General features: G+C 41.1%; 1 protein-coding gene across 2 annotated transcripts in view; it reads right to left on the minus strand.

Annotated features, from left to right (window-relative positions):
- Positions 1 to 2,274: 2,274 nt before the first annotated feature.
- adgrd2 (adhesion G protein-coupled receptor D2) overlaps positions 2,275 to 12,849 on the minus strand; it is a 48,973-nt gene continuing 38,398 nt past the window's right edge. For both annotated transcript variants that reach the window (XM_022746476.1, XM_022746469.1), the window contains exons 20-25: positions 7,061 to 7,102; positions 6,896 to 6,949; positions 6,635 to 6,782; positions 5,061 to 5,119; positions 4,931 to 4,961; positions 2,275 to 3,232 (exon numbers count right to left, since the gene is read on the minus strand). In XM_022746476.1, coding sequence (XP_022602197.1) covers positions 3,225 to 3,232; positions 4,931 to 4,961; positions 5,061 to 5,119; positions 6,635 to 6,782; positions 6,896 to 6,949; positions 7,061 to 7,102 — 342 coding nt within the window. In that variant the 3' untranslated portion in view covers positions 2,275 to 3,224. The remainder of the gene's footprint in view (positions 3,233 to 4,930; positions 4,962 to 5,060; positions 5,120 to 6,634; positions 6,783 to 6,895; positions 6,950 to 7,060; positions 7,103 to 12,849) is intronic.

The following is a 12,849-nucleotide window of genomic DNA, read 5'->3' on the forward strand; positions in this document are numbered from 1 at the left end:
AAACCAATAAAATTCCACAAAGTAAAGCTCTGCTTGTGTGTCGTTCATCAGCTGTGCACAACTAATGCAGAGCTCACACTGTATATACAAGGGACAAGAGGCAGCACAGCAGTCGTAGTGTTATTTCACTTTTAGGTCCAAATCAAATCTAATTTAGACCAAAGCAGATGTTGGGAGGACAGTGGGACATCTATACACATTCACAGACATGTAGTAACAGTTTGAGCCTCTCCACTGTGGGGAAGACGAGGGAGTTAAGATGGCTGCTGCTTGTTAATAACATAGAACATAGAAGAAATCTGACTGCAGCAAGACATGTGCTTCCTGTTTCTCAAGCCTAAAATCTCCATATGTTAACTCCTTTAACTCCTCCTGAGTTTTATTTGAAGTGTTGATCTATAAGAAGAAATTTAAACCATCTCAATGTAGTTTTACATCTCCTCTCTCAGGCCTCTCTCTGGAGCTGTAGTAACAACAGTTTGAACAGCTGACTGTTTTCTTAGTGATCCAATAAAAATACAGCAGATTTCACACTCGGAGAAACCAAATCCTATAAGGCTTGATGGGTCCAGGGGGGCGGGGCTTGGTGACTGGTTTGCTGTGACATCACAAAGTCACAGAAGTCCTGATGACTTGTGTTAAAACATAATATAGTAAAGGTAGATGTCCATGTGTAGTTTGATTATAGATCAGGTCTAGGTTCTATATTAATACTGTGAAAGTATCAAAGCCTCCTTCCACAGAGAAATGCACACAGCCTGTATTCAGAAACTGAGCCTTAAAACCAGCCGTCAGGACTTCTGGAACTTTGTGATGTCACAACAAAGCAGCATCTGAAGAGAGGCTCAGAGCCTCCTCTCTTCTGATTGGGTCACCTGTTGTTACTAGAGCTCCTGAGAGAAGCCTGAGAGAGGGGATGTAAAACTACACTGAGATGTTTTTTGGTTCTTAAAACCACAAATATATCCTGTTATGGATCAAGACTTCATGAATTTCCCCTAGGGGATAAATAAATTATCTATCTATCTATCTATCTATCTATCTATCTATCTTCAAATAAAACACAGGAGAAGAGGAAGTTTTAAGGCTCAGTTTAAGGCTCAGTTTCTGAATACAGGCTGTGTGCATTTCTGTGTGGACTGAGGTTTTGATACTGTCACAGTAATAATATAGAACCTAGACCTGATCTATAATCACAGATGTAGAGCTGCCAGAATGAATCAAAGGAAATATCTACAATTCACATATTACTGTTGATATTTATCTACATTTTACGAGCTTGAAGATCTGATCATCACTAAACAGTCTGTCATGTAGAGAGCTGATAAAAACTAATCAAATAGTCAAAGTTGTCATATTGACATTTAAGGTGTATTGATTGATTTACAAACATCAATCATGCATTGAGTTAGACACAAGAAAACATACCTTAAACGGACTTTAAAGTTGTGGTCTTTTGACGTGGGGTTGTGTGAGGTAAACATATATAGTCGGTAAATTACCTGCAGTACATTCTGTTCATCACGCTCCAAGTTAGGAAGGCCAACCAGCAGCACTCGGCAGAGTGGCAGAGCGGTGAGCTGCTGTCGGCGTGGCCAACAGAAAAAAACTGATTTAGACACTTTTAAAGACACCCGCTGAAACAATCCAACATCTGTTTAAATGTAGCTTTATGTGGAATATTTTCAGCTCTATCTTCCCGTGAAAACAGCACTTTCCTTTGGTTCTACATTTTTCAACCCCTGAACCGTATTCCTATGCAGAGGCACACATACGGAGCGCACTATAATAAGCTGCAGTCACAGGTCAGCTGAGTGAATCACAGTGAAAATATTCTACATGAAGTTACATTTAAACAGATGTTGGATTGTTTCGGTGGGCACAGCACATCAGTCTGCCACTCTGAGGGGTGTTGCCAGTCGGCTTTACTAACTGGGAGCATGCTGAACAGAATCTACTGCAGGTAATATACTGACTATTGATGAGTACTTTCACACAACCCCACGTCTAATAACCACAACTAACCCTTTAACACTGTCCAGTAGCTGCCGACAGCCTCTGAACTGCTCAGTGAATTACATCGTTAATTAGTAAAGATGAAAAGACAGAAAACATCCTTTCATTCATCATTCACTGATGAAACTGTTCATAAGACGGAAATTGTGTTTGTGTGTGTGTGTGTGTGTGTGTGTGTGTGGGGGGGGGGGGGGTCATTTTGCAAAAGAAACAACAACCCTATACATACATAAAAAGCTTTATATTTTAAACCCCCTCACCACCATGGGTGCACTCTGGTACTTAAACACATAGCACCAAATCTCTGTTTATAATCAAAAAACACATGGAAATGTACATTTATACAAAATGGGAGCTTTAATGCAAACGTATGTGTGAGACATTCACAGTATCACACATGGCTCTGTGCCTTCTCTCATCATGTGATCATCATTTTACAGTAAGACGCTTAAACCTGGTTGTCAACGCTGAAAATGTCAGGTAACTATAAAACAACATGTCATGGACCACAGACTTGAATCACTATTTACACTGAACATGAGGACACAAGAACAAGGAGACATTACATCATTTTAGCTCATGTCATTTTATGGAAATTAAACTGTTGCTTCTGTGTTTGGTGTCAGAAACTGTCAGAAACTGCATGGTGCAGTAAAGCCAGTAATATCTAAATAAGAGTAAAAAAAGAATAATACTGAATACATGTGCATGTAGTCATGCAGATACACTGGTTTAGTTTTATTAAGTGAAGTTTTCAGACAGCTGATGCTGAGTTTTGTGCCTCCACCCCAGAACAGCGGAGTGAATGTGTCCTGATTAAAAGATGAAAATTATAAGTATACAGTTTTCATGAAGTATTTCTACTTTACTGAACAAGCTCCAGTCATGCAGTAACCAGGATGTTTAGTGTTGCTGTGACACAGGAAAGTGTCTCGTCTTTAGCTTTAGCCTCGGAAACAGGAAGCTAAAGTCAGTTAAGGCAACAGTGTTGATCTGAGCTCAGAACACAACGGTGACAGTGTCAAGAGAGGCGGAGCTCGCTGCTCCATCTTCCCTCCACGCTCATCTTCTCCCACATCCTCCCTCCCAGCTCTTCCTCAGGTGGGATCTGTGTGTGTGTGTGTGTGTGTGTGTGTGTGTGTGTGTGTGTGTGGGTGTGTGTGTGTGTGTGTGTGTAACCAAGTATCAGGATCCACTCCATTTGCAGTTCAACAACCTGCAGTGAAATAAAGCGAAAGGCATTAGCTACGACTCCCGGATTAATCTGACATTTAATGTGTTTTTGCATCACAGGAGTGAGAGTGTGTTTGTGTACAAAGGAGAAAACAAGAAGGGAGGGAAATGAAAAGCAGAGTGAGAGAGAGCAGGTGTTGGAGTGGTTAATGGCTGACAGCGTGAATAGCTGCCGCTGTCCGTTCCTGATTAAGGGAATGAACTTGTCCTTTGTCTTGGCGGTCAACAATGAACACCCAGCAGCACTCAGAATACCATCCATCAGGCGTTCCTCACACAGGGCCAAACATTTAATGAAGCTATTACAAACTTCCTTCTCCACACTGCCGGGCAATTGAGAGCCAGTGACAGTGACTTAACCCTCAGCAGATATGGGGACCATCTGTTGTGCCCGCTGCACATTCAAATCAACAAAAGACACGGGGTCGGGTTTTCACACAGGCCTAATGCTGCAGGTAAATGAAGAGAATCTGAGAAAAAGGAAAAGCTCTCCTGCTGTCTCTGCCTTATATCTGCTGTGTGTCAGTGGCTGCTCCTCACACCCTACACACTGTGCACAAGCTTATATTGTTCAGACTGAAGCCATTAACAGACCATGTTTCCTACAAATACCAAGAACCTTTAAAAAATGACAACTATTCTGTTTTCTCCTTAAGTGAAAATTAAAAACATAAAAGTACTCGACCATCATTCCACATGAAAACACCAGCAGCAGCACAAACACTTCTACCACCAATAACATTAACATAAACTCAAACATCTCAGTCACTTCATTCAGCCGACTTAAATGAGGAATCTCAATGAGCATAAATGCAAATACTTATTTTTCTTCTTTATTTCATCCTCAAGGTTGTTTTAAAATGCTCTATATGTGGAGTGATTTAAAGGCAGACAAAGAGGAAGCAGGTGGAATGGTTGAAGGTACACAGGCCACAGGGGGATGCTGGGCTGTGAAACATACAGGAAGTAAAGGTGCACAGGCAACTGCACTGACGAGCTCATTTCAGAGAGCGTGAATATAAATGTCAGGATGGATTAATTAGCAGTGGCAGCAGTGAGAGATCAGTGCCGCCTCCTGACTTTGTCACCATCACAAGGTCAAACACCTCCTTCAGTGTGGAGCAGCCAACCGGGGGGGTGGGGGTGGGGGGGGCTCTGGCCTTACATGACTGTGTTTCCTGTTTTACTTTGAAATTATTTCCCTCATGTCCAATTACCCTTGCCTCCCTGATGCATTTAATGCCAAAGTCAGGAACAGATGGAATGTCTTGTGTTTCATTTTGGCACCATGTTAACAGTTTAGAGCGACACTGTCTGCATGACCTGAGCATCTCTCGCCTCACGGCTGCACCACGTGATCTAGAGATTCGGCCATAACTCACAAATTCATCCACTAATTATGACACAATTTAACACAAATGTCTAGAAGGATAAAATTAAGTGATTTTATAAGTGATTTTATATCCAAAAGGTCAAAGCTCAACTTCACTGTGACATCATAATGTTCCGTAAACATACATCTGGTTATTGTTCAACACTATAACTCAGGAAGGTGTGGACTGTGACCATGTTTCCTGACACTGGTGGGGGAAACAACCTGATTCTAATTCATTTTCATTTAATTTGAGCAAATGCAAATCAAAGAACTGAAGACCAGTATCCAGTGATGTTAGCACTGTACCTGATGGTTTGAACCCAGTCAGCTGGACCACCTGTTGAAATGAAAAAGACACATCAAATGTTCAGTCATATTCAATCAGTGTGATAAATGACAACACATTGTGCAGTGACAATGCAGACATGCTACGTACTTGGTTTCCTGATGCTTGTTTCAAAGAGAAACTCACAAAACTCTCCTTTCTGAAACTCTCTGAAAGACAGAAAAACACTGATTTGTATTTAAAGTCCTCATTCAGGACCAACACATTTGTTTATGCAAGGACAAATATAGAGAAGTAACACAAAGCACAATACAAAGAAATCACAGAGACACAAAATGCAAACAATATGAACGACAAAAGAACATTATGAGAATTCTCAGAATTAAATCTTTTGGTTCTTTCTTTATGCAGATTTTCCTTGATTTAATCATCAGCCTCGTGTCAGACGACCATAAGTCACTTCGTCTTCTCCAACCTGAGCACACAGGTCGTTTGGTCTTCTGATATGACCCATTGGAGCATCGTCGTCATGGTAACAATAATAAACGGGAAATGAACAGCAGTTTCCTGTTTGGAAATTCTGTGTTTTGTTGATCCTCAACCAAAGTTTCATCTTATCCTGTCAGATGCCAAAATAATATGAACACTTTCTCATTCATGTCCCCACATCTGCACATAGAGAGTCTGACTCTGTAGAACTGAATATGAAACTGGTCCTGTATAATGATTATTTCCCTGATATTTTAAATGTTTGGCTGGACCGCAACAGCCATCATGAATATCACTGACTGACTTGAAGACTGACTGAAGATGATATTTGCACCACTGGTCAAAGTGCCAAGCCATAGGGTGCTGAGCCGCTCTGGTTTCCCGGCTGCTTGGGAACTGCAGGGAAGAGGAGGAGCACTTCCAATACATTGAGCCTTGCCTCCATTACAGCAAATAAACTACTTTGATTCCATGTATCATTATTACTAAAGGAGGCACAAGAATAACTACACACAAGACACAGCGAGCAGGAGAGAGGGAGGGAGAGAGAGAAGTCACCAACTATGACCAACTCTACATGTCAAACAGAAGGAGTTAGACCTGCCTCTAATAAAAGTCTGTGACATTCTGAAATTGAAGTAAATAAAGACTAAACTATTGTGGATCCAGACAGAGTCTCTCTGTGTGAGAGACTAAATAACAAAGATAGTCTGTCTCTGGGCACCCAATAATAACCACAGGCACCAGCTGTGTAAACAATGACTGACTGAGTGACTGAGTGACTGACTAACTGAGTGTTGCCACTTCCTGTGGAGTTTGATTTTCATTTTTCCTGTGACCAACTGACCAATCAAATCCCAGTCGACTCTTCTCATCAACCAATGCTGTGACCAACATTTACCCTGGAAGTTGGATGTTGAAGCTAAGACTGACATCTTGTCCCAGTAGAAGAAGTCAGAAGCTTGTTATTATTATTGTTAATAACACCAGTTAATAAAAAGTATTACACAGTATTTTGCTCAACACCGTAGAGCAGTTCTGTGTGACTGATTTAATGAGGAAAAAATAAGGCAGAAGAGCTAATAAACAGAAAAAAAGAAACCTGTGGGTGAGGTCACAGAGGCTACATCCATCTTTATTTACATTATGTCTTTTGTAAATACTGGACAAGAGAGAGCCTAAAAAAAACCCTGAGCCTCAGAACACACACACCAGCCCTAGGTCAGGCAGCCTACCATTCTTGATGACCAGGGACATGGAGGTGCAGCTGGGGGGTCCAGAGGTGTCACTGGTCTCAGGGCTGGAGGGGGTGGGTGGACTGCGGCACCAGGAGGTCATTGGGGCCCTTTGGGAAGGCAGGAAGCTGGTTGGCTGGGAACAGTTCTGAAAGTAAATCCCAATTAGAAGTGCTGTGAGGTCGTCAAGTATAATATGTGTATTACTACTCTCCTGAAATGTATAAAAAGGGAATTTATTTGTGTTTCTTACTCACTCACCGTGAAAGATAAGGCCTTTCTCTTCTCTTTGATCCTCTTTATGGCATTCCTCACCTAAATGAGAAGCAGTGTTTACACCCACTGGTTTGGCAGCCTCACATGCTGCACAAAGATACATTCTGAAGTTCTGCCACAGCGGCGACAATGGACTGAATGCCTTCTTACCTCACTATTGTAAACAGCGTACACCAAGAAGATGTACAGGCCCTGCAGAGAGGAGAGGGACATATTAGAAAGCACATGTGAAAGAGAATAAACTTAATTCATACGGCTTTTATTGGCAATATGGATCTTGATCAAATCCATTCAGTGCTCCATTCTGTTGTCCCAGTCAAACAATTCTTTTCTCTTGACCATCAAATAGAGAATTGCTAAATAGCTCCTCATGCTCTCCATCTGTGTGGGTTTCTACTCCCTTCTGGCACAAACTTCAGTTGGATTCATCAGGGTGTGGCGCTCAGATCTCATTTGAACTGAATCCAGATTGAATCTGTGCTCCACTAGAGTGGTACCAGCTCTAACAGTTCTTAAAGTGACAGTTCAGGTTATTGGACGTGGGGTTGTGTGAGGTACTGATCTATTGTCAGTGTGTTAGCTGCAGTAGATTCAGATCAGCTCCCAGTTTTCTGAGCTGTGGAGTAATACAGTGCAACGGCTACAAACTGTAGTTCCAAACAAAGGTTTGTGTGACTGCAGATGAAGTGGTGAAAATATTCAAAGTGGCTAAAACAGGTTTTTCTGCCAACTCGGCCCACAGCTGCTCATCACTCAGATTCTGTACCGGTGCTCCTGCTGCTTTCTATAAACTGGGAGCTGATCTGAATCTACTGTAGGTAACACACTGACTAAAGATATGGACCTCACACAACCCCACATCAAATAACCTGAACTGTCAGCCGTCTGAACAGCTGGGTTATGCTTGAAAAGACCAAGTTTGTATTTGTTGTCCAATCACATCAGGAAGGAACAAGTGTTTGTAGGTATTCCCAACTAACCACACTGGAAGGCAGTATGAAAAGCCTTCTGTTACACAGAGGTGCTATAATCTTTAAATCGTGGCGTAATGGTGAACAGTTTCACAATGTCTCCTTGGAGGTCATTCATAGTGTTAGCTTCAGAAGCAGTGGACATTGGAGAATTTTGGAGAGAGGGGTTTTCAAAGGCTGTGTGACCATCTGACAAGCACATCTGTTGAAGTACACTGACAACTTTAGCTGCTGTTTCTATTCTGTTCTGTTCTTTAACCCATTAAGACCGATGAGATGCACATGGCAGAGCTAGTCTATGAAGCCAGGGAACGGCACACCCAGCTTCCCAACCTGGCATGCCACCCAACATCCACCACACTTTGAAAACAGTGGATTACTTTCTTTGGGTTGGATGGAGTTCCTGCCCTATCTGCTCATCTTTGGGTCTGGTTCACTAGTGAGAGTCAGATGGAGTGCAGGTCGACAGGTGGATCAGTGTAACATCAGCAGTGAAACAGGGTTTGTAGTGAAGAGGGAGCGGAGCTGGAAGGCAAGAACTTTCCGAATTTACCAGTCAATCTTCGTTCTGACCCTCACCTGTGGTCATGAGCTCTAGGTAGTCATGGATACAAGCGGCTGAACTATGTTTCATCCTCAAGGTGTCTGGGCTCAGGCTTAGAGATAGGGTGAGGAGCTCGTCTTCCACTGGAAGTTTTTGGCAGGAGGTGGGGTCCCACAGGAGTGGCTGGAAAACATAGCTAGGGAGAGGAACATCTGGACTACTTTACTTTACTTGCTGCCACTGTGACCCCACCTTGGCAAAGTGGAAGAAAATGGATGGATGGTTGGACATGTGACTGATGAAATGTGTTGTGATTCGCTGAGGTTCATGTTGGAAGGTGAAATCCATCATGGGAAATGTATTTCATTTGTTTCTTCGGTGCAAAAATGTTTTTAAAGTCGCGGTTCGGACAATGGCTGACGGCTTGAGTGAGGGGAGAGATGCTGAAGTAGAGTAGAGCAGTTACCTATATGAAAACAACAATGACAACGAATTAGAAGATTCAGACGCTACCCTGCGAATAAGACCCAGTATGGCTTTTATTGTAAATTCTTTTCTTTACCCTACTTCATCCATATATATATATATATATATATTTATATATATATATATATATAGTTTAGAAAAAACTAAAAACTAAAAGTTTAGAAAAAAGAAACTGAACTGACAATTTTGACAAATATGCTTGTTATATCTAATTACCAAGGCAAAGCCAATAATTTACAATAAAACCCACAGGTTTAAGCTCTCAAATGGTTTTTATTTCATGTGTCTATCTAGTTCAGAGGCTTAGCAAATCAGAAAACCCTCAGGTTTTAGGAGGTAGTTTTCAAACAATGTTTAGGTTTTAGAGGCAGCCTTACTTCTTAATGGGTTAAAGCTCCATATTCTACACATTTCTGGTGTTTTATTTGAAGTGTTGATTCATAAGAAGATATATTTGATGACTGATTGGCTGACTGTTTTCTGAGTGATCCAATAAAAATATAGCAGATTTCAGGTAGAGAAACCAAATCCTGCAAGGTTGGATTGGCGGGTCCAGGTGTGCGGGGCTGGTGACTGCTTTGTTGTGACATGACAAAGATCCAGAACTCCTGATGGCTGGACTGCACTTTTATAGCATGTTTCCAGTCTTATCAAGCAGTCAAAGTGCTTCACACTACAAGCCACATTCACACATTCATACAGTTTCTTTTCCTACTCATACAGGGCTTCTACACTTCACTCATACACTGGTGGAACAGCCATCAGAGGCAATGTAGGGTTCAGTGTCTTGCCCAATGACACTTCAACACGCAGACTGGAGGAGCCACGGATCAAATCACCAACCTTCTGATATTTGGACGACCACATAACAGGTTATTTGTTGCCTTCCACAATAAGTCATATGGGCCTTTTATGATCTGGTGTCCCAATCTTGATCATTTGTCAGTGCCTTCCAAACCATGAATGTTTTCTGATCACCTCCCTCTGTGATTAAGGGTTGGTTCAAAATTTCACACTACACACAACAGGTACACAAAGATGACAATGTACAAAACCAGGATATGACAGAGTAAGAGGGAGTTGCTTATTGGGTAGAACAGCAGATAAGCTGCTGGGTTCTTGCTGCTGTTGTTCGCTCTCTCTGCTGTTTGGGAGCAGATAGATGCAGTGGCCATGTTTATGTGTATGATATGATTAAGGCAGTGATGTGAGTGGAGGTGGAGCCACAGGCGATACTGTGTTCTGATTGTGTTTGGGCAATTGTGTTCACAATTAGAGAAAGTGTAATCAGTCAAAAACAGGGACCGTTAGTCAAGGACACATTGATCCAACTGTGACTCTGTCTGAGTTTCACTGGATGCTTAGAGAAGTTCTCTGAGCTACAGAAAATTTAATTTAATTGACTGTTGAGCAACTGTTGTGTGTTTCTCTGGATATTTAAAACTGTTGTTTCCCATTGTGCTGAAGCTGCAGCAGACACAGGCTTCAGTTTACCAGTCACTGAATTGTAATCAAACATGGTAATAAATAAACAGCAATTCTTTTATTGATGATAATTTATAATCTCATAATTATGTGCATGTAAACAGCTACTGACAGACAATCACACTCTGTAGACTGCACAACATTACAATATGTCTGAAATCTGAAATATCCCACTGACCAAATAATTCAGTCTTACAGACAGTGGTGGTTGGTCAATAGAAGGTGCACGTGCAAGCTTAACAAATTATTCTTAAATATTTGAAATTAGTAAATGAGTGACTGTTTACTTTCTAAACATTTTAACATTTTAACTTCAAATGAATAAACAATTAAACCAGTCTGTTTTCCATTGGAGTGCCAACACTATTTCAACATTAGTTTCCTCCTGGTCCTGCCTCCATCTTATACATTTTTATGTTTTATTTTATTTTCCTGTCATGTGCACAAAATCAAGCCAAATCAAGTCAAACCCTAATATGTTTATGAAACACCAAAAATGTGTTTTCATTAAAGAATTACAGGATATTTTACAGGTTGGTCTTAAATAAAATATTCTGCCATCTCTCTCAAAGAAATGAACATAAATAGAGTACATTTTACAAGAGGATGCCTCTTATGCCCTTGTGTCTCACACAACAAACACGGTCTGTCCTCTGGAGGGACATTAAACCCGCCAGTCTCTAGGGTTACTGTTAGTGATCCTGAATGTAACACATATTGATTGATTGTGCACATATTGATATTTGTCTTTTGTTTAAATTAGACTTCACACAAGGTTTTTGTATCAACAGACCATTTTCCTCCATATAATATATCATAAACGTTTTACTCCTGATCTCCTGGATGTCACACATTCGCCTGTCCTGAAGAAAAATTGACAAACTGCTCAAATAAAACAAGGATTTCAATAAATATCTTTTTACTGAGTCTCTGGTCAGACGTGCTCACAGGTCTGTTTCTGTCTGGAGGTTCCCATCCAACATCTCCACTACTGACCACAACTGAAGTTCATTTACAGACTCGCAAACAAAAGTCAAACAGCTCTATGATGTTGCGTATTACAACTTGTATGTTCACATAAACTGCAAACACCAGAAACACAAGACACACACATGAATTATGGAGCTGTGTATCAGTCTGGAATCCCAGATTAGTTAAGTCCAGATATACATCTTCTTGATATATAAAGATATACATTTATAACATAAATGAAATACATGAAATATAAATATATAAATATATGAAATAGTAACATTTTTATATGGTATAACATGTTGTGACCATGTATGTTAATGATATACAGTATATTTTATCTCTATATGTGTGTTAATGTTTACAATATAAAACATACAATTCATATTTGTATCGGCTAACAATATATGAAATTGTTCCAATTTCTAACAGGTTTAATATATTATTTCTGGAGGCACTTGTGAAGAACCAGCGAGCATATCGTGAGTGTAGTCTCATGTTTTTCACTGAGACCTGGTTAAGCGACAACATTCCCAACCGTTGTGTGGATTTACCCAGCTTCACTGCAGCACGAGCGGACAGAGACACCAGAGCAAGTGGAAAGAATAAAGGTGGAGGACTGGTTCTGCTTGTGAACAATAGATGGTGCAACCCCAGTCATATCACAGTGAAGGAGAAGATCTGCTGTTGGCTGAACTGTTGGCAGTTGGTTTTAGACCGTGCCATGTACTGAGGGAGTTCTCACACATCGTTGTCATTGTTGTTTACATTCAACCACGAGCAGAGCCTGCAGTCGTGTGTGACGTCATTCACAAGACTGTTGTGTGAGTACAGACCCAGCAACCTGATGCATTCATTGCAGTATCTGGGGATTTTAACCATGTTACTCTCACCTTTCACTTGATTGGCTTCACTCAGTATGACTGTCACTGTCCCACAAGGGAAAATAAGGCACTTCTGATCTGTTGTATGCAAATGTCAAGGAGGCCTACACTGCTTCAGCTCTACCACCACTTGGCAGATCAGATCAAAATCTGTTTTTTCTTCAAACTTCCTAAAAGCCCTGTGTACTGAGGCAGGCTGCAACCACCTGCTCATTCAAGACTTTTGAGTGCACAGATTGGAATGTCCTGTTGGAGTCACAGGAAAATGATAAAAGCAAGGACTCTGACCTTGATAGAATGGTTGAAAGTACCACAGACTATATTATCTTCTGTATGGACACTGTAATACCAGCAAAAACTGTATACTGCTTTCCAAACATCAAACCCTGGATCACCAGTAACATCAACACCCTCCTCAACCAGAAAGTGGAGGCCTTCAGGGATGGAGACAGGGAGAAGGTCAGGTGTGTGCAACATGAGCTGAAGAGGAGATTAAAGCAGGCGAAGGAGGACTACAAAAAGAAAGTAGAGAGGAAGCTGCAGCACAACAATACCAGAGAGGTGTGGAAGGGGATGAGGACCATGACTGACTATAAA

This window comes from Seriola dumerili, unplaced genomic scaffold (assembly GCF_002260705.1).
Source record: "Seriola dumerili isolate Sdu_G_001 unplaced genomic scaffold, Sdu_1.0 BDQW01000008.1, whole genome shotgun sequence".
Lineage (NCBI taxonomy): Eukaryota > Metazoa > Chordata > Actinopteri > Carangiformes > Carangidae > Seriola > Seriola dumerili.